The sequence below is a fragment of the Prionailurus bengalensis genome, chromosome D4 (genome assembly GCF_016509475.1).
Source record: "Prionailurus bengalensis isolate Pbe53 chromosome D4, Fcat_Pben_1.1_paternal_pri, whole genome shotgun sequence".
Lineage (NCBI taxonomy): Eukaryota > Metazoa > Chordata > Mammalia > Carnivora > Felidae > Prionailurus > Prionailurus bengalensis.
The window spans coordinates 31633752-31659916 of record NC_057359.1 but is presented as its reverse complement, the minus strand read 5'-3'; the positions used below and the strand labels follow the sequence as shown (position 1 = coordinate 31659916).

The following is a 26165-nucleotide window of genomic DNA, read 5'->3' as shown; positions in this document are numbered from 1 at the left end:
CTGTGGTTGATTTCAAGCTTCATCGCATTGTGGTCTGAAAGTATGCATGGTATGGTCTCCATTCTTGTATACTTATGAAGGGCTGTTTGTGACCCAGTAAGTGACCTATCTTGGAGAATGTTCCATGTACACTCAAGAAGAAAGTATATTCTGTTGCTTTGGGATGCAGAGTTCTAAATATATCTGTCAAGTCCACCTGATCCAATGTATCATTCAGGGCCCTTGTTTCTTTATTGATCCTGTGTCTAGATGATCTGTCCAATGTTGTGTAACTGGAGTATTAAAGTCCCCTGCAGGGGCGCCTGGGTGGCGCAGTCGGTTAAGCGTCCGACCTCAGCCAGGTCACGATCTCGCGGTCCGTGAGTTCGAGCCCCGCATCGGGCTCTGGGCTGATGGCTCGGAGCCTGGAGCCTGTTTCTGATTCTGTGTCTCCCTCTCTCTCTGCCCCTCCCCCGTTCATGCTCTGTCTCTCTCTGTCCCCCCCCCCCCAAAAAATAAATAAATAAATAAACGTTGAAATAAAGTCCCCTGCAATTACTACATTCTTATCAATAAGGTTGCTTATATTTGTGATTAATTGTTTTATATATTTGGGAGCTCCCATATTCAGCACATAGACATTTATAATTATTAGCTCTTCCTGATGGATAGACCCTGTAATTATTATATAACGTTCTTCATCTCTTGTTACAGCCTTTAATTTAAAGTCTAGTTTGTCCGATAGAAGTATGGCCACTCCAGCTTTCTTTTGACTTCCAGTAGCATGATAGATAGTCCTCCATCTCCTCACTCTCAATCTGAATGTGTCCTTAGGTCTAAAATGAGTCTCTTGTAGACAGCAAATAGGCGGGCCTTATTTTTTTTATCTATTCTGATAACCTTTTTCTTTTGGTTGGTGCATTTGGTCCATTTACTTTCAGTGTTATAGAAAGATATGGGTTTGGAGTCATTGTGATGTCTGTAGGTTTTGTGCTTGTAGCAATGTCTCTGGTATTTTGTCCCACAGGATCCCCCTTAGGATCTCTTGTAGGGCTGGTTTAGTGGTGACGAATTCCTTCAGTTTTTGTTTGTTTTGGGAAGACCGTTATCTCTCCTTCTATTCTAAATGACAGACTTGCTGAATAAAGGATTCTCGGCTGCATTGTTTTTCTGTTCAGCACATTGAAGATTTCCTGCCATTCCTTTCTGGCCTGCCAAGTTTCAGTAGACAGATCTGTCATGAGTCTTATCGGTCTCCCTTTATATGTTAGAGCACGTTTATCCCTAGCTGCTTTCAGAATTTTCTCTTTATCCTTGTATTTTGCCAGTTTCACTATGATATGTTATGCAGAAGATCGATTCAAGGTACGTCTGAAGGGAGTTCTCTGTGCCTCTTGGATTTCAATGTCTTTTTCCTTCCCCAGTTCAGGGAAGTTCTCACCTATGATTTCTTCAAGTACACCTTCAGCACATTTCCCTCTCTCTTCCTCCTCTGGAATCCCAATTATGCATATATTATTTCGTTTAATTATGTCACTTAGTTCTCTAAGTCTCCCCTCATACTTCTGAAATCTTTTATCTCTCTTTTTCTCAGCTTCATCTTTTTCCATAATTTTATCTTCTAATTCACCTATTTCTCTCCTCTGCCTCTTCAATCCGAGCTGTGGTCGCCTCCCATTTTATTTTGCAGCTCATTTAGATCATTTTTTTTTTAAGAGTTTTAGAACTCAAACCTTTATTTGTGCTGTAAAGAAAACGATTAGTAATCATGTACACGATGCAACAGAAGACTAGTTCTCAGCACAGAGCAACACAGAAGTACTTTATGCAGTGTAACAGCTTCCATTTCACAACAGCATACACAAACACATTTCCCCATATGCACATGACTAATAAATTCTGAGGACAGGAATTACATCATACCCAAGTCATGATGAAAAGCTGAACGATACCAACATATTTTTAAACATTAAAAAAGAACCCATAAGACAAAAATCCCAGAAGCAAAAGGTATTTGGGGATTTTAAATTTTTAGTGAAATCCAAGGTGAGAGGCCAGGAGAAAGAGCTACTGGTATTACTTTACCAACTCCCTGGATGCATCTCAGAAACACATAATCATAAACGGTTTTCTTGTCTTTCCCTGAATTTTTAAAAACAGACCACATCGAGCAAAGGCTCCCCGCTCCCCCCGCCACCATTTTTCCTGTTCCCCAAACTGATTTTGGCTGAGAGTTGCTCCAGTGCTGGATCAATCTGAAAAGCACAAATGTTCAAACTAAATTTAGAATCGATTCACTCAACCTTTGCAAGGCTACATGGATTGTTTGCTACTATATATCACAGTAATTTTACAGTGACCATAAAAAGGTTATTCTGTTACAAAAACTAATAGCAAAAATTTTTACTGCTATTAATACGGACCACAAAGGCAAGAGATGTGTCTGAGACATAAAATTCCTATCGTTGCACGTTCACTTTGCTCAGAATTTTCAACCACAACATCTCAGTAAATAGAAATGTTCCAAACCCCAAAGAGTACATCTAATCTCAAGTGCACACCACAATTTTAAACTTGAATACTTTAAAAGCTCACAATTTGCACATTTAAAGTCCTTTCTAAGACTTACAGCTCCCCAACACCCACACACCTTCATATAAACCACTGAAAAAGCTCATGGAGCAGCAAAGGCTAGTGAGCACTCTGCCGACGGGGACTCCTGCCACCCAGCTTTCATGGGACTTGTACTCATGTTCAGTTGTCCTCCCTCTTTCCCACCTTGCAGCAAGGCAAAACAATTTTAGCTTCTTTCTAAAGTTTTGAAGCAATCTTTTGTGCTTTCTAAGCACAATGTAACTAGCACTAACAATTTAGTAGCGTTAACTAGTATCTTCTTCCTCTGTGAGTCGATTACCTTCCCCAGAATTTTACCCTTTTTGCCGGAATTCCCTTCCAACCCCCATTCCCTACCACCCCTACCCTCTGCAACATATACGGTATCAACCCAACCCTCTCCCTTTCCTCACCCCCACCCCTCCCAGAACCGATGCCAAGGTGTGCCCCCCCAACCCTCACACCTCAGTTGGGTCCTCCCATTTGAAGTTTACTTTCAAATTAAATCAAGCAAAATCCACATCAACAAATACATAGAAGCATCAAAGATCACTGGTAGTCCCCCAACCATTTCCCTCACTTAGTCATCTGTGATGCAATCAGAATGCCCAAAGACCTGCCATTTCTAACAGAATTTGGCCACAACCAACTTGTACCCACCCCCGGACTGTAGCATAACACGACCCCCCCACACCCCCACCCCCTTCAGTTTGCCGGTAGGCTTCATTGAAGTATTTGCTCAAGGCATTTCAAATGTGAACACTTTCCCCAGACACAGGTTAGACCATCACACTAATTCCTCCAACCAATGTGCAGGCAGGCAGGCGCGTGGGTAGGCGAACGAGTCACTGGGCTCCATCTGCAAGATTCATCTACAAGGCATGACTCTGCGTTGTGGCACGTTAGAACGTCCTACAGCTTAAGAATCTTCTTGAAGCCATGTTCGTAGCACAGAACTAGCAAAGACCGAAGGCTCAATTTAGAAGACGCAGCATCTGAAAACCTCCGCCCCAGAAAAGGAGGGGTGCCTGGGGGTTGGTGCTCCGGGATCAAACATTCAAAGCAACAGATCTGCTGATGGCCCGATGCATCTGCTTTGGACTTTGAATGATTGCCCCCTCATGAGCTCATCTGAAAACCTGAAATGGTGGCCTCCTGAACACAGGGCTTCCTGAGCAAGGCCTGGAAACAGGACACTGGAGAAGCTTCCACCTCCTAAGCCTCTGGAAATTCAATCTGCACACATCAACTTAGGCGGGCTCTCTCCTTCAGGGTCTCCCCTCCTGCACTGCTACGACTCACACTGGCCATGGGCTCCATTTCTCCTGGTGCCATCTGATCACCACGATGAACACTATAGTAACAAACCATGGTCCATGAGGCATTTCGTAACTTTCAGCCGGTGCCATCGCTGCAGGCCCACCCAAGGGTACACATTCAGTCCCCACCCTCTCCGCAGGCAAGCAAGACCACCCCACCCCACCCCACCCCGCGTCTCAGCAGAGCGTGCCTCTCCTCCTCCACGATTACCGACATAACCGAACTTCTCAAGGCCGTTGCCAACTTTCCCAGGCTTACCAGGTTACCAGAAGCAATGTTTTAAAACGAATGGATAACCTCGAGAGAGTTAAAGGGAGGAGGAAGGGCAGAGGGAGCTCACAGAAGAAGTTAGCACGGAACCTAGAGGAAAAGTCCAAAGGGGAGCACTGCCACCTGGAAAATAAAGCTTGGGTCAGTTTTGTCCCCAGACACACAAATATCCTGCCTCAGCAGCCCCAGCCTGCCAGGCGTCAGGCGCCACACCAGTAACCGCTTTGATGGCACCCTACCTCCTCAATCACTCCTGAGACCACCCTTACCTCCGACAAAGGGTCTGACCTCACATCCAGACCTGGGGTTCACCAGGCTGGGCACGGCCTGGACCCTGTCCCAGGCCGAACCAAAATTACATACCACCCTGGGCCAGAGCTGTCAGGCCCGCGAAGCTAAGTTCAGTATCCACAAGACCAGGCCTCGTCCCCATGCGGGTTCACAACCCTCTGAAAAAAAAGGGGGCTGCTGACATTGACGAGTTCGAGGTCTGCCCTCCCAGCCCTCCTGGGGCCCTGCGCCCCACTGCCTGCCTTCCTGATCATGCTCAGGGAGCCAAATGCCCAATTCCGCTTCCTCTCCAGTAAGGGCGTTGAGATCCTGTTCTCCCCCTGCTTCTAACTTCTTTCCTCCTCCCACACAAACCAGGGCACAGGGCTCGCTCGGCCCACGCAGGAGCGGTGCCCTCCTAGAGGCCAAGTTCCCGTTCTCCAGAAGGAAGCGACAGCCAGGGCTAAAGGGCTGTCCTCCCCTGGGTCACTGCGGGGACCTTCAATGCAGCTCTCCCCACCATAGGTTCCCCAAGATCTTGTTTCCTCTTTAACCTTTCTTATTCTCACGCCCCAACCCCCTCGAGTCTCATCTAAGCCTGTCATCTCCCCCATCTGCCCCCTAAGGCCCTGAGCTGGCCACTTCCTCCCCCCCACCACTACAGCCAAGCCCGCGGCCCTCCCTGTCGCTAACTCCTCCATTTAGAGCATTTTTTAGCTCCTCCTGTTTCTTAGTCCCTTGATCTCCGTAGTAATAGATTCTCTGCTGTCCTCTATACTTTTTTCAAGCCCAGCAATTAATTTTATGACTATTATTTTAAATTCATTTTCTGCTATATTGCTTAAATCATTTTTGATCGGTTCGTTAGCTGTCCTACTTCCTGGAGTTTCTTTTGAGGGGAATTCTTCTGTTTTGTCATTTTGGATAGTCCCTGGAGTGGCGGGGAACTGCAGGACTCTTCCACTGTGTTGTCTGGAGTAACTTGTGTTGGTGGGCGGGCGCAGTCAGACCTGATGTCTGCCCCCAGCCCACCGATGGGGCCACAGTCAGACTGGTGTGTACCTTATCTTCTCTCCCAGGGGCAGGACTCACTGTGGAGTGGTGTGGCCCCTGTCTGGGCTACTTGCACACTGCCAGGCTTGTGGTGCTGCTTCTATGGGATCTGGCCTATTAGCCGGGGTGGATCCACAAGGTGCACAGGGGCAGGAAGGGCGGGCATAGCTTGCTTTGCCTTCAGTGGTCCACTTCAGGAGGGGTCCTGTGGCACCGGGAGGGAGGCAGACCCATTGGAGGGATGGATCTGCAGAAGCACAGCGTTGGGTGTTTGCCCGGTGCAAGCAAGTTTGTGACAGGAACTGGTTCCCTTTGGGATTTTGGCTGGGGGATGGGCGAGGGAGATGGCGCTTCCCAGCGCCTTTGTTTCCCGCCAAGCTGAGCTCTGTCCTCTGGGGTTCAACAACTCTTCCTCCTGTTGTCCTTTAGCCCTCCCGTCTCCAAGCAGAGCTGTTGACTTATAAAATTCCAGATGTTAAGTCCCACTGGCTGTCAGAACACACTCCATCCGGCCCCTCCGCTTTTGCAAGCCAGACTCTGGGGCTCTGCCTTGCCGGGTGTGCTGGCTGCCCCTCCACCGCCCTGGCTCCCTCCCGCCAGTCTGTGTAGCTCGCACTGCCTCTCTGCCCTTCCTACCCTCTTCCGTGGGCCTCTCGTCTACGCTTGGCTCGGGAGAGTCCGTTCTGCTAGTCTTCTGGCAGTGTTCTGGGTAAATTAGGCAGATATGGGTGGAATCTAGGTGATCATCAGGACGCAGTGTGCCCAGTGTCCTCCTGCGCCGCCATCTTCTGAAAAGTCCCTTCATTTGTTTTTTAGATTTCACATGTGAGTGTAATCTTATGGTATTTTTCTTTCTCTGACTTATTTCACTGGGCAGAATATCCTCTGGGTTCATCCATGTTATCACAAATGGCAAGATCTCATCCTTTCTCATGGCTGCATAATGTTCCAGTGTGTGTGTGTGTGTGTGTGTGTGTGTGTGTGTGTGTGTGTGTACACATAATATATACCATGTCTTCCTTATCTGTTTGTCTATTGATGGATATTTAGGTTGCTTCCAAAGCTTGGCTATTGTAAATAATGCTGCAGTGAACACAGGGGTGCTTATTTCCTTTATAGTGTTTTTGTTTTCTTTGGGCAAACACCCACTAATGGAATTATTGGATCATATGTTATTTCTATTTTTAATTTTTTTTCAAAAATTGCCAATGCTGACTATATTTTAAATCATCCTGGCAAGATATTGGGAAAAGTTTTCAATTAGCAGTAATCATGCCTCAGATAAACCTCATTGGCTATGATACTGCCACTGTGCAAAGCTTCTATCTTTAAATTTTGATAAACCTTCATACTGTTTTCCACAGTATCTGCCCCAATTTACATTCCCACCAACAGTGTACAAGGGTTCCTTTTTCTCACCAACTCTTGTTACTTCTTAATTTTTTGATTTTAGCCATTCTTACAGGTGTAAGGTGATATCTCATTGTAGTTTTGATTTGTGTTTCTCTGATGATGTTGAGCATCTTTTCATATGTCTCTTGGCCATCTATATGGTCTTCTTTAGAGAAATGTCAATTAAGGTCCTCTGCCCATTTTTTAATCAGATTGTTTGCTTTTTGGTATTTGAGTTGTAGAATTTTTTTTTTTTTATGTTTTGGTTAGTAACCCTTTATTGGATATATCATTTGCAAATATCTTTTTCCATTTATTAGGTTGCCTTTTTGTTTCATTGATTGTTTCCTTCACTGTGAAGCTTTTTATTTTTGTTTAGTCCCAGTAGTTAATTTTTGCTTTTGTTTCCCTTGTTTTAGGAGACAAATCTAGAAAAATGTTGCCATGCTGATGTTAGAGAAATTACTGCCTGTGTCCTCTTCTAAGATTTTTATAGTTTCAGGGGCGCCTGGGTGGCACAGTCGGTTAAGCGTCCGACTTCAGCCAGGTCACGATCTCATGGTCCGTGAGTTCGAGCCCCGCGTCAGGCTCTGGGCTGATGGCTCGGAGCCTGGAGCCTGCTTCCAATTCTGTGTCTCCCTCTCTCTCTGCCCCTCCCCCGTTCATGCTCTGTCTCTCTCTGTCCCCAAAATAAATAAAAACGTTGAAAAAAAAATTATAAACGATTTTTATAGTTTCAGATCTCACGTTTAGGTCTTGATCTATTTTGGGTTTATTGTTATGTATTAGAAAGTGGTTCAGCTTCATTCTTTAAAAAATTTTTTTTAACATTTATTTATTTTTGAGAGACAGAGCATGAGCAGGGGAGGGGCAGAGAGAGAGAAAGACACAGAATCGGAAGCAGGCTCCAGGCTCCAAGCTGCCAGAGCCCAACACGGGGCTCGAACTCACGAATCACGAGATCATGACCTAGGCTGAAGTCGGATACTTAACCCACTGCTCCACCCAGGCGCCCCCAGTTTAATTCTTTTACATGTGACTGTTCAGTCTTCCAAGCACCATTTATTGAAGAGACTTTTTCCCATTGTATATCTTGCCTTTTTTGTCATAAATTAGTTGACCATATAAGTATAGGTTTGTATCTGGGATTTTTATTCTGTTCCCTTGATGTGTGTATCTGTTTTTGTGTCAGTACCGTACTATTTTTTTTTAATGTTTATTTATTTGTGAGAGAAAGACAGAGTGCGAGCAAGGGAGGAGCAGAGAGAGAGGGAGATAAAGAATCCGAAGCAGTCTCCAGGCTCTGAGCTGTCAGCACAGAGCCCCACATGGGGCTCAAACCCACGATCTATGAGATCATGACCTGAGCCAAAGTTTGACGCTTCACCCACCGAGCCACCCCTGTGCCCCATTACCATACTGTTTTGATTACTTCAGCTTTGCAGTATATCTTGAAATCTGGAATTGTGATTCCTATAGCTTTGTTTTTGTTTCTCAAGATTGTTTTGGCAATTCGGGGTCTTTGTAGTTCTGTACATATTTTAGTACTGTTTCCCCTAGCTTTGTGAAAAATGCTGTTGGTATTTTGATAGTGATTGTCTTGGAATCTGTAGATTGCTTTGGGCAGTATGAACATTTAATAATACTCTCCCAATCCATGAGCATGGAATATTTTTTTAGTTGTGTCATCTTCAATTTCTTTCATCAGTGTTTTAAAGTTTTTAGAGTACATGTCTTTCACCTCTTTGGTTAAGCCTATTCCTAGATATTTCATTCTTTTTGATGCAATTGTAAAAGGAATTGTTTTCTTAATTTCTCCTTATGCTATTTTGTTATTAATATATAGAAATACTATCAATTTCTGGGTATTCATTTTGTATCCTGCAACTTCATTCATTTGCTGGTAAAGTGTTTAGGATTTGATTAACTGTTTTAAATGGCATTTTTTACTATATTATAATCAGTAATTATGAAAATATTTCAAATCTATTTTTGTCCATGCAGCTAGAAAAAAAATTTTACCTTTCTCTCATTTAATAGGTCTAATAGCATTTAAAAAGACAAATTGGTGGTATATTCAAACACTGTATTCTGAAGTTATAAATATAATCCTTTCTGGTTTCTTGTGCCTACCCCCTGGGTTTTCTCTTCTTTAATGATAATTGTTGGTAAGACTGAACCAAGCATCTTAGACACACTTGAGATTAAAACATAGCTTTTAGTGACTTAATTGAAAATATCTCAAAATAAAGTTTAAATTACTAAAAGTTAGTTTAGCTTCCAAGAGTTTAAGATGTATGTGTTGTTTGTTGGGCATTTTATTTCAGGAGCCGCCTAAAGAAAGACTACGATGATTTCAGAAGACAGCCTGATCATGATAAATTTACTAGAGAACTGTGGACTACTGAAGAAGGTGAAGGAGATCCTGGAAAAGAATCTCCTAAAGTAGAAATTAGTAAGTCTGTAGAGGTGACAGAACCTTTGGATATCCTGGAGAAAGATAACTTTGATTCAGGTAAGTATTAAAACTTTCCTTAAATCAACACTAAAACCACAAAGAGAAGTTTTAGTATCTTTTGTGGAGATAAAGGTTAATCTGGTTAATGATGTGTATTAATTAGGAAAATCTGCCATGTTTTGAAGGTGTCCTGTGTCCTTGTAAAGGTTCCTTGGAATCATTACATTTCTAGGAGTTTCTGGAGCCAGTGCCTGCCTCCAAACTGTAGGCATGTCTTTGCTCATTATAGACCACACATCTTTAATATACAATCCCTCTAAAATAAGTTCATCATCTTCTTTTTATTATTACTATTTTTGAAGCACTGTTTTTGATGTTTGATTTAAATGGAATTTGACAAGTCCCTAATCTGGGAAGATTTTTTATGAGGAATGACCAAGGTTGATGGCCTAATGAGACCCCAGAGTGGACATATCATCATAAGGGGGCTAGATTAGATTATCTATAATTCATTTCAGTTTATCAGATTATATTATTCTTTAAATCTAGTTAAATAACTTTATTTAGTTGTATAATAGGTTAGTGTGAAAATTTGTGGTTAGTAATTTTTTAACCTGTTGTTTTTCATGTTCTTGGTGACTTGAAAAAGAGTAGCTTCTCATTAACCCATTTTGACTGATATGAACATAATTTTTTTTACTGTAGGAATAATTAACCCCAGAAACTCCTTTAGAGTCTCTGAAAATTAGAATGGAGAACTATCTCTCTTTGATTTCATGATTTCCTTATCTAGAAGAAAAGAACTAGACTGTATTCCTTTTCAGATCTAAATTCTGAGCTCTAATTGCTGGCCGGAGTATCTCTTTAAGAGATGTAAATTTTCCTTTGTGTTTGTATTGCAGCAGACTTAGCAGAGTTTGAACAAAAAAAAATTCTGTCATTAATACATAGTTGGGAATGGGTTGTGCTATCAAGATTGCCATGTCAAAGATCACCTTACCTTAATTTTCTAATCAGGGTGCTGAGACTTTGAAATCACCCTGTAGTAGATTTCTTAATAAAATTCCAGTTCAGAGATTGACTTGCTTTTTTATAATTGGTCTTATTGCTATTCAGTTGCTGTTTTATTTAAACACAGTGTTTCCTTTTATAATTTTCAGATGACATGAAACTGTCTGAAATAGATTTTCCTATGGCCAGAAGCAAGTTGTTGAAAAAGGAATTGCCTTCTAAAGATATTGCAAAGATACTGCCTAAAACACTTAAACGACAGTCAAAACAAACTAATTATGTGGATGATAGCACAAAAGATCTTTCCCCAAGGAAGAAAGCAAAGTTAAGCACAAATGAGACAACAGTTGAGAATGCAGAAGGTGAGGTGCAGATTGACTATTTGAATGAATTCAAGCATACAGAGCCTCTGTTTCCAGAGTCGTTTGCCTCAGTGGATTCAACACCAGTATCTATTCTCCAGAAAGGGACCAAACCTATTCAGGCCTTGCTTGCAAAGAATATTGGGAACAAAGTGACCTTAACAAATCAACTGCCCCCTTCCACAGGTAGAACTGCTCCTGCTTTGGAAAAACCAGTTATATCTCCTCCAGAAGCAAGTCCTATAAAGCCAGCATTGACCTGCCACACCAGTACAAAAGGTCCTTTACAAATGGTATACAAAGTGCCCTGTGGCCAGTGGTTGCCCATAGATCTCCATAACAGCTCTGTAAAGATTCAGATGCAACCTGTGCTAGATTCTAAAACAGGAGAAAAAATCATGCAACAGGTTCTCATTCTGCCTAAGAATTTTGTGATTCAGCACAAGGAAGGGAAAGCAGTTGCAAAAGAAGTACCGCCACTTCAACAGAAAAGTACAGAACAACCTTGTTCATCTTTCCTGCAGACAACAAATGTAAACTCTTCTTTAGCATCAGTTCTTGTCAGCTCAGCAGGAACTGTTTCTACCCAGCTACCTAATATACTTTTCAATAGGACAATTACACCTTTGTCAAATAGTGATAGGCCACAACCTTTGTCACCTGTAACCTCCATAAGTAATTTATTAACACCACCAGTTAAGACTAGCCAGAGTGAGTCAGGAAAAGTCAAGAATGCAGTTTCAGCAGCCACATTTTCCCAGCCCATTGTTTCATCCACCATTTCCTCAACAGTTCAGCCTCTGTTATCAGCAACAACACTAAGTGGATCTACAAATCCTGGTAGTTCCCTCAACTCTTTTGCACAACAAACTCCTGATTCTTCTGAAGTAAAGCAAGAACTGAAAACTGTGTGTATAAGAGATTCACAGTCAATTCTTGTTAGGACACGAGGTGGGAACACTGGAGTTGTAAAAGTACAGACCAGTCCAGATCAAAATTCACCCAATAGCTTATCTTCAAGTTCAGTTTTCACTTTTGCTCCTCAGCTTCAGGCATTTCTGGTACCCAAATCAACAACTTCATCATCCTCTGTTTTTTCACCCTCAGTTGGAGTGACTACTACATCTAGTCTCCCATCTTTTAGCCAAACATCAACTTCTGATTCCATTCCATCTGGCTTTAATCCATCAGTGGGAAAGAATCTTAAGCTTACATTAGGCCAGTCTTCCTGCGGTGGTAATTTGGGCCACATGATAGATAAAGCTTCACATATGCCACCTTCTCCCTTAAAGTCCTCTCTTTCTTCTGGCACTCTACTATCATCAACAGCAAATAATTCAGTAAATGTAATTAGTATATCAACAGGAAATTTTGGACAAACCAGTACGAATGTTATTCATACTCCAAATAAACAACATGGAGATTATTTCACAAAAAGTTTCCCTGTTACAAGATCAGAAGCAACAGCAGCAACAAATGGTGATGTGATCAGTGCAACTGCAGTTCACAAACTTATGCTGGTGTCAGCTCCATCTGTTCTTTCTTCTAGCAGTGGAACTGCAATTAATGTGACACCTGCACCAACATCTACGGGTGTTTCTGCCCAGAAATTAGTTTTTATTAATGCTCCAATTCCCAGTGGCACTTCTACTCCAACTATTGTGGCAGAACCATTAAAACAAACTCTTTCTCCCCCCTTGAGTAAAACATATGTTAAGACTCCAGAACAACCCCAGATAGTACTAATTCCATCAACAGTGGGAGCACCAATAAAAATAAATTCATCACCAACTGTATCTCAGATAAAAGATGTGAAAATTGGACTAAACATAGGTCAAGCAATTGTAAACACTTCAGGCAGTGTGCCACCTATACCATCAATTAACATATTGCAAAATGTAACCCCAAAAGGAGAAGAAAAAAGTACCAAGGGCTATGTTTTGCCATTGTCAACAAGTAGTAATTCAATTCCAGTAAGCTCAAGTTTTGTGAGTCAAAATATTACTCCTCTTAATGAATCAATGGTTTCTGCAACAAGAGCAGTAAACGTGTTTTCAGTAACAGGAGCAAACGTGTCTTTGGGTTCTCTTTCAGTGACCTCAGCCTCTGCTTCCATTGGGACACGACCTCCTGTTTTAGTCAGTGGAAATGATACCTCTTCAAGAATTATGCCTATTTTGTCAAATAGACTTTGCACGTCAAATCTCGGAAACACTGTGGCTATATCAACTGTGAAAACAGGACATCTTGCATCATCTGTTCTGATTTCAACTACACAACCAACAGTGTCTCCTAAATGTTTAACATCAGCTTTGCAGATCCCTGTTACTGTTGCCTTACCTACACCTGTGACTGTATCCCCTAAAATAATCAACACAGTTCCACAAGTGGCAACTGTACCAGGAGCCACATGTTCTATATCTCTTTCTAAAAGACAATCTCGGACTTCTGTCCAGATTCAGTCACCAGGGATTTTAACTACAGTGCCAACAAATATAAACACAAATAAACCTCAAACTGAATTGCCATCCCTTTCACAAAGTCTAGGTAAAGTAATTAATATTTCCAATTTTGCTTCTCTGCCAAACCAGCAAATGTCCTCTGCTTTAGTAAAATCAACCTCAAGTTACAGTTCTGCTCCTGGTGGCTCTGCCATTCACACTGCTACAGCACCATCAAATGTGAATAGTGTGATAGGGGGTCAGTTCAGTGAACCTTATATTCAGCAAAAAATAGTCATCAACACCAGTACACCTTTGGCACCTGGTACTCAGATCATGATTAATGGAACCCGGTTTATTGTCCCACCACAAGGTCTTGGAGCTGGTAGCCATGTTCTTCTTATATCTACTAATCCAAAATATGGACCTCCCTTAGTTCTTAACAGTGGCCAAGGCCTTCCGGCTATATCAGTAGATAACCCTGCCCAGATCACACTAGCATCAAATAATTCTTTAAGTGGGCAACCTGTGAAGCATTCTCTAAGAAGTTCTACAAAAATTACAAACTCTCTTGGGAATGTCAGTCCTCTACCCACAGTACATACAACATCACAGATCATAAACACAACTGCTAAAGTGTCTGTTCCACTTCCCGCACCAACAGTGTCATTGACTTCAGTAATTAAGTCTCCTCCAGCTACTCTTTTGGCTAAGACATCTTTGGTTTCTGCCATTTGTTCTACTAATCCTCCACTGCCAAGTAGCACATCAGTATTTCATCTGGACACATCAGTCAAAAAATTGTTGGTTAGCCCAGAAGGAGCCATTTTGAATACCATAAATCCTCCAGCATCTAAGGTTTCTTCTCTCTCCTCCTCTCTCTCTCAAATTGTTGTATCTGCTAGTCGAAATCCTGCCTCTGTCTTCCCTGCTTTTCACTCATCTGACTTAGAGAAGCCCAACACAGCTGCATCCTGAATTTAGACTAAATGAGCCAGTTTTTAAATAATGGGGCATTGTTTTGACTCCCATAAAAATTTTAACTTTATTATACTGTTGAAAACATACTATACATAGTTCTGTGTGTTTTAATGTATCTTTTCATTAGCTTGCAACAAGGCTTTGTTTCCTTTGGGAGAAAACGATCTGTTCCATTTAACTCATTGGTATGAGTATGTTTTCCAAAGTTGTTTAAAATAGACAGAATCTACCTGTCTGTATTGCATAGATTGGACAAAGTCAAGTTTCACTAGTTCGTAGTAGGCTAGCTCTTTGCACACTTGAATTGACATGTTTCTTCTTGAACTTGGACTATGGCAGTGTGTATCAACAATATTGTATTCTGTGTCATTAGTGAAATCTTGTTTTTTGTTTTCTGTAAAAATATAAATGTGTGTGTGTGTGTGTGTGTGTGTGTGTGTATACACACACACACACACACACATTTATGCATTGTGAAAATGCAGTCCATGTTGTAAAATTGTACATATTCCTAAATCCCTAACAACCTGTACTAAACTATATGTACAAAGAACTATGCTGTCTTATTTATGTTTTGTTTACATAATGTATAGTTTTTTAAATATTTTAGTAATTTTGGACCAGTGAACTGTTAGCAACAATGCAGAAGAATCTGCATGTAATAAACTGAGTTGCTGTATTTCTTTGTTTGAATACTGTTTTTAAATTGCATTCTTGTTCCATTGAAAGAATACATTATATAAAATGAAGACAGCCCTTTACAAAAAGGAATTAAAGGTGGGAAATTTGAATTAATGGCTAGCATTTGTACAAGGTTTTACAGTTTACAAACTTTACTTCATATATCTTACTTACTTTTCTCAGTAGTCTTGAAAGATTAAGTGATGTTGTCCGAGGTCATCCAGCAAGTGGGTGGTAGACCTGAGCCATTAGTTGAACCTGATGCTTTAAATTTCCATGATGGTACATTACTTCTATTATAAAATTTCACTTTGGATTTCATTGTTTTAAGTTTTTTGTCTTATTTCACCACCAAATTCCCCATTGATTAAGTAATCTTTCAGGCCAATGTGTTTGGTCTGTTTATGCACCTCAGATATGCTTTGTTAATTTTTTATTTTCAAATTTAGATTCACAAGAAGTTGTGATGGTAGTATGGAGAGGTCTTATGTACCCTATATATAGCTTCCCTCCTGATATGTCTGTTTTTATATTGAGGTATTATTTCATAGTTGACTGATTTTCCAAAATGATAAAACATAAGAATTTTCCTTTTTTTAATTGAGAATAACAAATGAATTTGAACATTTTCAATTATTTATAAGCATTCTTTGCTTTTGTTTGCTGTTCTTTTTTCAATCACAGCAGTCACTTATATTCTGTTGTAAAACAAGTGATTTTTATGGGGCAGCTTCTTCTCAGGGTTTGACTTTGTGGTATTTCAGAATATGCCTCATTTTAAATAAAAGATAGATTTTATTATCACAATGAACACTGAGTAGTGTATAGAATTGTTAAATCACTATACTGTGCACTCAAAACTAATATAACACTGTATATTAACTGTACTGGAATTAAAATTTTTTAAAGTCTGGGAAAAAAGACACAGCATAAGGAATACACAAAAAAAATGTATAATTGCTTAGTCATAAATAAATAAATATCTTTTTAAGAAGGCAAAGCATAAAAAGTCAAAAAAAGATAGATTTTATATTTATTGGATCTTTATCCATTATCTAAGATAGTGATTGTATATTCATCCAGATTATGTTTATAATGATGTTAAACGTCATCACATGGAGTTGTAGTCTAGGGTTAAAAATGATGGGGAAGAGTAGGCCTGAAGACTTCCTTTGAAACTACACTGAAATGTATTAGTTATCAAAGTGGAAAGGGTGTGAGGATGTTCCTGGAAAGTTGCTAAAGGCTCTCAAAAATCTATATTTATGTTCTAAAACAGTGCCTTTGCCAATCATGTCTATGTTCTCCTCTGTAGTCACTGCCCCTCTTTCCCTGTCAGTTTGGAAAGACCTTGGATTTCAAGGGAATGTGGGTGATAATTTGGGAATGCAATTGCATTGTGCATAGGTGTGCTCAATAAATAAATGTACTTACATACTCAACTTTTAAAGCAAAACAACCAGAAATTATTCATCTTTTCCCTTTAAAGAATTCTCCAAGCCATTTCTAGAAACTAATTTACTGAATTACCTATGGCCCAACTTTAATCCCAGTGAAGGACCTAAACTAATTATTAACCACAATTCTTTTCTAACTCCTAAATCCAAAATCCTAATATGACCTTTGAAACTCTGTGTGATCTGGTGAACCTTTTAGAGTGAAGCCCCAGTCCCCGACCCTGCCATCCCGTTGGGGATTAAAAGGGGCCTCAATCTATTGCTGCTTACCTTACCGGCTTCTTTTCAACCTATTCCCTTGCTTATTGCACTCTAGTTTTCTTTTAGTTTCTAGAAAGTTCAAGGCATTCATAGAAGTTCTCTTTGACTTCATGTTTCATTACATATTCCCATTACATATTACATAACTCCCTCTCCTTACTTCATCCTAGCCAGCATCATGATATTGTAGTCACTCATAGATTGAGAAGGGCATAGTACTACACTACTGTAATGAGATTTGTATGCAATTACTGAATGTCTGTCTTCCTTTTTAAAGAGAGACCTTGTCAGTCATCATTGTCACCTCAGTAACTCGCACCCAGTAGACATTCAATATGTTTGCTGAATAAATCAGTGAGAAATGTAGGTAGCTTCTTAATATAACCAAAAGCCAAATTCTTTTTCTTTTGTTTCCAGCTTGGTAGATCATGTGGATTTCTGGGATCTTGGCCAACCAAAGAGTATAAAGTCAAATTCCTCAGTTCTTTGTAATCAGTGTTATCGTTAAGTATTCTTCAACACTGTTTATAAAGGCATTCATGTAAAGGAAGAAAAGTCACTACAATGCTACCTGAAAGCCTCATGGTACTAAAACAGTATGTTTCCACACATAGTATAGAAATAGGACATTTGAATATATTCAGCATCATTTTCAATGCTAAGCTAAAACATGGGGAAATAACATGTCTTTCTGATATGTTAGCTCTTTCCTCTCATTTCCTATATGGTTTTTCCTCAAAAAAAAAAAAAATCAATTCTCCTTTGTGAATAGTAAAAACAAAATTATATATAAAATACTAAGGGACTCTTTAGATTCCTGCTTCCATTTCAAGCCTCCAATTTAATTTAGTTTATTTTTTTAATTTACATCCAAGTTAGCATATAGTGCAACAATGATTTCAGGAGTAGATTCCTTAATGCCCCTTACCCATTTACCCATCCCCCCTCCCAAAGCCCTCCAGTAACCCTCTGTTTTCCATATTTAAGAGTCTCGTGTTTTGTCCCCCTCCCTGTTTTTATATTATTTTTGCTTCCCTTCCCTTATATTCATCTGTTTTGTCTCTTAAAGTCCTCATATGAGTAAAGTCATATGATTTTTGTCTGTCTCTGACTAATTTCACTTAGCATAGTAACCCTTTAGTTCCATTCACATAATTGCAAATGGCAAGATTTCATTCTTTTTCATTGCTGAGTAATACTCCATTGTGTATATATATATATATATATATATATATATATATATATATATACCACATCTTCTTTATCCCTCCATCTGTTGATGGACATTTGGGCTCTTTCCATACTTTGGCTATTGTTGATAGCCATGCTATAAACATTGGGGTGCACGTGCCCCTTCGAAACATACCTGTATCCCGTTGGTAAATGCCTAGTAGTGCAATTGCTGGGTCTAAGGTGGTTCTATTTTTAATTTTTTGAGGAACCTCCATACTGTTTTCCAGAGTGGCTGTACCAGCTTGCATTCCCACCAACAATGCAAAAGATCCTCTTTCTCCGCATCCTTGCCAACATCTGTTGTTGCCTGAGTTGTTAATGTTAGCCATTCTGACAGGTGTGAGATGGTATCTCATTGTGGTTTTGATTTGTATTTCCCTGATGATGAGTGATGTGAAGCATTTTTTCATGTGTCAGTTGGCCATCTGCATGTCTTCTTTGGAGAAGTGTCTATTCATGTTTTTTGCCCATTTCTTCACTGGATTGTTTGTTTTTTGGGTGTTGAGTTTGATAAGTTCTTTATAGATTTTGGATACTAACCCTTTATCTGATATGTCATTTGCAAATATCTTCTCCCATTCTGTTGGTTGCCTTTTAGTTTTGCTGATTGTTTCGATCACTGTGCAGAAACTTTTTATTTTGATGACGTCCCAGTAGTTCATTTTTGCACTTGTTTCCCTTGCCTCCGGAGAGTAAGTTGTTGAGTAAGAAGTTGCTGTGGCCAAGGTCAAAGAGGTTTTTGCCTGCTTTCTCCTTGAGGATTTTGATGGCTTCCTGTCTTACATTTGGTCTTTCATCCATTTTGAGTTTATTTTTGTGTACGGTGTAAGAAAGTGGTCCAGGTTCATTTTTCTGCATGTCGCTGTCCAGTTTTCCCAGCACCACTTGCTGAAGAAACCATCTTTATTCCATTGGATATTCTTTCCTGCTTTGTCAAAGATTAGTTGGCCATACGTTTGTGGGTACATTTCTGTGTTCTCTATTCTGTTCCATTGATCTGAGTGTTTTTGTTCCAGTATCCTACTGTCTTGATGATTACAGCTTTGTAATACAGCTTGAAGTCCAGGCTTGTGTTGCCTCCTGCTTTGGTTTTCTTTTTCAAGATTGCTTTGGCTATTCAGGGTCTTTTATGGTTCCATACAAATTTTAAGATTATTTGTTCTAGCTCTGTGAAGAATGCTGGTGTTATTTGGGTAGGGGTTGTATTGAATATGTAGATTGCTTTGGGTAGTATTGACATCTTAACAATATTTGTTCTTCCTAACCAGGAACATGGAATCTTTTTCCATTTTTTTGTGTGTCTTCTTCAATTATTTTCATAAGCTTTCCATAGTTTTCAATATATAGATTTTTCACCTCTTTGGTCAGATTTATTCCTAGGTATTTTATGATTTTTGGTGCAATTGTAAATGAGATCAATTTCTTGATTTCTCTTTTGCTTCATTGTTGGTGTATAGGAATGCAACCGATTTCTGTGCATTGATTTTATATCCTGCAACTTTACTGAATTCATGGATCAGTTCTAGCAGTTTTTTTGGTGGAATCTTTTGGGTTTTCCATATAAAGTATCACGTCATCTGCGAAGCGTGAAGTTTTGACTTCCTTCTGGCCAATTTGGATACCTTTTATTTCTTTGTGTTGTCTGATTGCTGAGGCTAAGACTTCCAATACTATGTTGAATAACAGTGGTGAGAGTGGACATCCCTATCTTGTTCCTGACCTTACAGGGAAAGCTCTCAGTTTTTCCCCATTGAGGATGGTATTAGCGTAGGGTCTTTCATATATGGCTTTTATGATCTCAAGGTATGATCCTTCTATCCCCACTTTCTTGAGGGTTTTTATGAAGAAAGTATGCTGTATTTTGTCAAATGCTTTCTGCTTTCTCTGCATCTATTGAGAGGATCATGTGGTTCTTATCCTTTCTTTTATTGATGTGATGAATCACATTGATTGTTTTGTGGATATTGAACCAGCCCTGCATCCCAGGTTTAAATCCCACTTGGTTGTGGTGAACAGTTTTTTTAATGTATTGTTGGATCCAGTTGGCTAATATCTTGTTGAGGATTTTTGCATCCACGTTCATCAGGGAAATTGGTCTATAGTTCTCCTTTTTTAGTGGGGTCTTTTTCTGGTTTTGGAATCAAGGTAATGCTGGCTTCATAGAGTTTAGAAGTTTTCCTTTCAAGCCTACAATTTTATTGGTGCATTTAATAATTAATTGACCTCAATAGTTTTATAATTAAAGCAGTGATAGTAATATGTACACTTAGATAAGTGAAAATTTTTGCTTCCCCCAGTATATAATTGACAATGAATTTAGAAATCTTTGATATTAAAAGCTTGAGAATGTAGTAAATTCTGAAAGTGATCTAAGAAATTTGATGAACTATCCAAGTTACAGTGTATTATAACATAGAGATGATAACAAATTACCTTAAGTCACTCCAAAAGTTGTTTTGCTATTATCTGAGCCTGAAGCCTGATTGTTGCTATAATGTTGTCCACTGTCCCAGGTATTTTTTGTCATTTATTGAATAAGTATTTATTATGCATGCCATTACCAAGAAAGTTGAAGGGCATGGCACAATTCAGGTTCTTATAGTTTAACATGGGGACAAAATCTGAGTGTGAGAAAATTCTATGGTTAAGTAATATATAAAGAAGTATTAAAGAAATGCATGTTTTTATGTGTGTAATCCTCAATATCATTCTTAAAGTAATTATCAATGTAAATGGAAAGCATATTGTCAACAAGCTTTAAATTCAAAGAGATGTAAATTAATTCTACACATTCGTTGAGAACTGTATAATACAGAAGTTGTAGGATCAACATAGATGAATAAGATCACATCCCTGTCCTCAACACACACACACACACACACACACACAACAACAACAACAACAACAACAAAAGAATGTAACAATAAGTTAAAAGTAAATATCAGAGGAATAAAGAACTCTTAGGAATTTAGTGGTAAGGTGCCAGAGGTTTCATATAAGAGGTGGAATTTGTGCTGGGACTGAAAGTATATTTAGAACTGGACTTGGAAAGAGTCTTTAAAAAGCACAGGTAAATTAACTACTATATTGCACATTTGAAAGTTGCTAAGAGTAGATCAAAAGTTCTCATCACAAGAAAAATTATCACTGGTGATAGATGTTAACTAGATTTAATGTGATAGTTCTACAATATATACATAAATCATGTACACCAAAATGAATACAATATTATATGTCAATTATATCTCAGTTTTCTTTAAAGAAAAGCACAAGGAGCATTTAGGGAATAGCAGTTGAGTTTGAATAGAATATTATGGGTTGGGGGGCTGATGAGGAATGACTAAAAAATAGGTAGGGGTGACAAAGGACTGAAAAATATTCTGAAAGTCATTGGGATGGTACTGAAGCTTTTGAGGCAAAGGTATTAACATTCACATGTAAGATGAAGATCAGTTAATTTACCTTGCAGCGTTGCTGTGAAGATTACATGTAATAATTTATGTAACACACTTGGCCCAAAGTCTGCCACAAAGTAAACGTTTAATAAATAGTAGCTGCTATCATTTACCTGACTAGAGACATGCCAATTAGGAAGTTACTAGGTAAGTCAAGAAAGTAGTATGAAGACCTTTTATCTGGCAGTGATGGTTGGTAGCTTGCAACAGAGAAGTGAGAAAAAGAGAAACTACAGGTTTCTGACCATTTTCGAAAGTTCACATCATGCTACTTTACTTTTACAAAAGACCTGCATTAGTACCTGTTTTCGCTAACCAAAAGAAGTCCAAAGAGGATTTTCACTTTTACAAAAAAAAAAAAAAAAAAAAAAAACGGAGAAAAGCAAAACCAGCACTCATCGTTTGTTTTGCATTGAGCCTTTATAGAAACAGCAGGCACCCCAAGCAGTGAGAGGCACCACCAAGCTCCTTCCCTGGGAACTTCTCAGCTTCAAGTCGCCATAGCTTTGACCTGTGAGTATCTGTGCTTTATGTCAATTTGCTTTGTATCTGTTACCAAGATGTGTCCTAAGGTATCAAAGTAGCCTAAGAGGTTATTTTGGGGATCTAGGATGGCTAAAAACTTTTCCATGTAGTTAATGGTAATTATCTCTTCATTTTACCCCATGTTGGCTTCAAAGTTTTCATAAGAACTGTCTACTTTCAAATAATTGGGGAAACCTGTATTTGGATTGAGAAGGATAGAAAAATGTTTTTTAAGGGAAAGAATTTATTTTGATTGCATAAAACTTAGAAACATTGTAACAGCAAAGAATATCATGAACAAAATTTTATCTGCCCTAAATTATCTAAATCTAGTGCTAAAAAAAAGTTAAAAGACTAATAGGTTTAGTTGGGGGGGGGGGTAATTTGGTTTAGGGTTTTGTTTTTGGTGGGTTTCTTGTTTTATATTTTTTTAAACCAAAATTTATTAGATAAATATTTTTACAGATTTCTTCAAACAGCTCATAACATATATAAATGGAATTTATTGATTAAATGTTTTTCCCTGATTATGTAGAAGTTAACTTAAGTTGTGGCTTAAGTAATAGTAGACCATTTAGTTCAATCTAAATACAATACTTATTTGGATCTAATTCTGTAATATCTAATGAAATGTTCTAATGTCCATAAGAATTTTATTAAAACCATCTAGATTGGTAAAATGCTATCTTTGGAATTATAGTTCTGTCAAACTTGAATTTGGGCAAATATAGCATCAATTAAGTAACAATAGTTAAACTAAAAAGAGATTGCTCTAAATTATTTTTTTTAATGTTTATTTTTGAGAGAGAGACAGACAGACAGAGTGTGAGCAGGGGAGGGTCAGAGAGAGAGGAAGACACAGAATCCGAAGCAGGCTCCAGGCTCTGAGCTGTCAGAACAGAGCACAACACAGGGCTCGAACCCACAAACTGTGAGATCATGACCTGAGCTGAAGTCGGACACTCAACCGACTGAGCCACCCAGGTGCCCCTGCTCTAAATTATTTTTAAAGAGAAAAGACAGATGTCCTGCTGTGGATGTTTAGGACTTGGCTACTATAAACCTGAATCAAACTTACAGGTGACTCAGATACCTGAGCCCTTACAGTTCAATCTTCCTCTTTCCTTGGGGACCTGATGATTCAGGGAGTCCCCTGATACTCTCTAGCCTCTGCCCAAGACTACCTGTGGAGCAGTGGAGGCCACTTGGGAAAAGCTGGAATTTACACTTCTTCAGCTAATTTTTGTTTGTTGTGATTTTTTTCTTAGCTCAGTGAGATTTGACTCAGCCAAGGTGCTCTTTTCTCATGGGAGACAATCCAGCTTTGGTAAAAGGAAGTACTTCTTTCCAACTATTTCTCAAGACCATCTACCTATAGGAGTCATACTTCTGACGTATGCAGCTTCATATACTTTGGGAACTTTCTTCTTTATTTCTAAACTGTAAAGTCTCTCCTTGATGGATTTTCTACAGATATGCATTGCATGTTCTTGGTGTAGTTCAGGTAGTATTTGAAGTTTTAGCTGAAGTTTTTGAATCTCAATTTCAAGCAGTATTTTTAGACTGCAAAGGTGTTTGTTCAGTTTGGAGACCTTTTATTTGAATTATAAGCAATTGATTAATTTTCTTCACTTTTTAGATTGTCTTTGTCATTCTCCTTCAAGCCTTATTTAAAAATTAATAGCATCAATGTATTTCTCCAAGTTAACTTCTGATTGGCAGTTTAGGGAGTCTCAGTTTTCTTTCTCTGTCTGATTTCAAGTTGCCATCATCCATGTAACCTTCTCTAAAGAGAGCAGGCAAACTTGTCTTCAGTGCTGTTTTAGAGATTTTAATAGGCTCTCTTTATAACTTAAAGCTTCTTTCATTTGTGTTTTCAAGTTGTCAAGCATTGTCTTCTGTTCATTTCCTACACTTTTTCTTACATTGCACAACTTCTTATAATAGCAGTTTTAACCTTTCTTAAAAATGAATGTTTTTATCCAAACATGCTATGAAGAATGTTCTTCTGAATTGCTCTTAAGATGTTTTGGCATCAGTCACTTGAGATGACTTTTTTTCTCCTGAAAGGGTGTCTGCTTTTAACTGTAAAAACAATCAGACTCCCTCAGGGAATCTCTCAGTCCTCCTTGTTCATCACCTAGGATGCTAGTTTGAAGGACTTTGTGAAGAGAGCCTTTTTCCATGGGTAAAGGAGAGCACTCTCAGCAATGATGGTCTGGAGATGCTAGAGAGGTCCGGGGCTCAAGCCACACATACTTCTATAGAAGTGGAGGATTGAGGCTTAGACTAGGGATTGCAAGGAGCTGACCAAATGCCTGTTGATGTTTACTTTATTTAGAGCTAATTTGTTTGTAAAGGGGAGGGAGAAGGCTTATTTTAAGTGGTAAGACAACAGAATCAGGAACAGTATGTAGGTATTTCAGCATTTTGTTCAATGATTTTTTTCAATGTGTAAAAGTCTGTTTATTCAGTGTTTTTTCTTTTCAGTGCAATCGTGTCTTTTGTAGAAAATGAAACAATTCTGCTACCCTAGTATTTCCGATGATACAAGATGACTTTAGGTGGTTTACTGATTCAGCATTAAAAAACACTAAGTCATACAGTGAGGCAGTCATAACTTTCTCTTGCAAGTCTTTTAATTATGTTGAAAGCTCTTTGATTCTTGGTAATCTCCCTCTTTAATAAAAAGAGCAGGTCTCAGGTTGACAGCCTTCTGTGATCATCAATAACCTTCTAGGTGTGAATAAAAATACTTTCATTATCTTCATTTTTAGCATTATCTGCTACTTATGGAAAATGATACTGATTTTCCATTTAGGGTTGTGATGTAAATGCAAGACAAAAAAAATTTTTAATGAGTTGACTGAAAGAATAAATATTAGATAAACAATAGTAGAGATGACATGTAGATGTCAACAAAAAAAATTAATGTTATTATGCACCATTCCATACCACTCCAAAATCTCTGATCCTTTTTGATTACATATATATATATGTAATCAAATATATATATATATATTTTTTTTTTTTGAGAGGGCTTTGGGAGCCCAAAGTAGCTAAACTACCATTGGAACATTTAAGGCAAGACATCAGCCAAACTACAGTATCTTTTTTTAAAATTTTTTTTATATTATATGAAATTTATTGTCAAATTAGTTTCCATACAACACCCAGTGCTCATCCCAAAAGATGCCCTCTTCAATGCCCATCACCTCCCCTCCCCTCCCTCCCACCCCCCATCAACCCTCAGTTTGTTCTCAGTTTTTAAGAGTCTCTTATGCTTTGGCTCCCTCCCTCTCTAACTTTTTTCCCCCTTCCTCTCCCCCATGGTCTTCTGTTAAGTTTCTCAGGATCCACATAGCAGTGGAAACATATGGAATCTGTCCTTCTCTGTATGGCTTATTTCACTTAGCATCACACTCTCCAGTTCCATCCACGTTGCTACAAAGGGCCATATTTCATTCCTTCTCATTGCCACATAGTACTCCATTGTGTATATAAACCACAATTTCTTTATCCATTCATCAGTTGATGGACATTTAGGCTCTTTCCATAATTTAGCCATTGTTGAGAGTGCTGTTTAAACATTGGGGTACAAGTGCCCCTATGCATCCGTACTCCTGTATCCCTTGGGTAAATTCCTAGCAGTGCTATTGCTGGGTCATTGTGTAGGTCTATTTTTAATTTTCGGAGGAACCTCCACACTGCTTTCCAGAGTGGCTGCACCAATTTGCATTCCCACCAACAGTGCAAGAGGGTTCCCGTTTCTCCACACCCTCTCCAGCATCTATAGTCTCCTGTTTTGTTCATTTTGGCCACTCTGACTGGTGTGAGGTGATATCTGAGTGTAGTTTTGATTTGTATTTCCCTGATGGGGAGCGATGTTGAGCATCTTTTTATGTGCTTGTTGGCCATCTGGATGTCTTCTTTAGACAAGTGCCTATTCATGTTTTCTGCCCATTTCTTCACTGGGTTATGTGGTTTTCGGGTGTGGAGTTTGGTGAGCTCTTTATAGATTTTGGATACTAGCCCTTTGTCCGATATGTCATTTGCAAATATCTTGTCCCATTCTGTCAGTTGCCTTTTAGTTTTGTTGATCGTGTCCTTTGCAGGGCACAAGTTTTTTATCTTCATGAAGTCCCAATAGTTCACTTTTGCTTTTAATTCCCTTGCCTTTGGGGATGTGTCAAGTAAGAAATTGCTGCGGCTGAGGTCAGAGAGGTCTTTTCCTGCTTTCTCCTCTAGGGTTTTGATGGTTTCCTGTCTCACATTCAGGTCCTTTATCCATTTTGAGTTTATTTTTGTGAATGGTGTAACAAAGTGGTCTAGTTTCATCCTTCTGCGTGTTGCTGTCCAGTTCTCCCAGCACCATTTGTTAAACAGACTGTCTTTTTTTCCAT

General features: G+C 39.1%; 1 protein-coding gene and 1 non-coding gene across 3 annotated transcripts in view; one reads left to right on the top strand and one right to left on the bottom strand.

The window, feature by feature from the left end:
* KIAA2026 (KIAA2026 ortholog) overlaps window positions 1-14829 on the top strand; it is a 133954-nt gene extending 119125 nt beyond the window's left edge. For both annotated transcript variants that reach the window (XM_043565402.1, XM_043565400.1), the window contains 2 exons: window positions 9225-9412; window positions 10516-14829. In XM_043565402.1, the coding sequence (XP_043421337.1) occupies window positions 9225-9412; window positions 10516-14147 (3820 nt within the window). In that variant the 3' untranslated portion in view covers window positions 14148-14829. The remainder of the gene's footprint in view (window positions 1-9224; window positions 9413-10515) is intronic.
* LOC122475537 lies at window positions 6686-6826 on the bottom strand. Its single transcript, XR_006295223.1, has one exon. It is a non-coding gene; the product is annotated as a U4 spliceosomal RNA (small nuclear RNA).
* Window positions 14830-26165: the final 11336 nt, after the last annotated feature.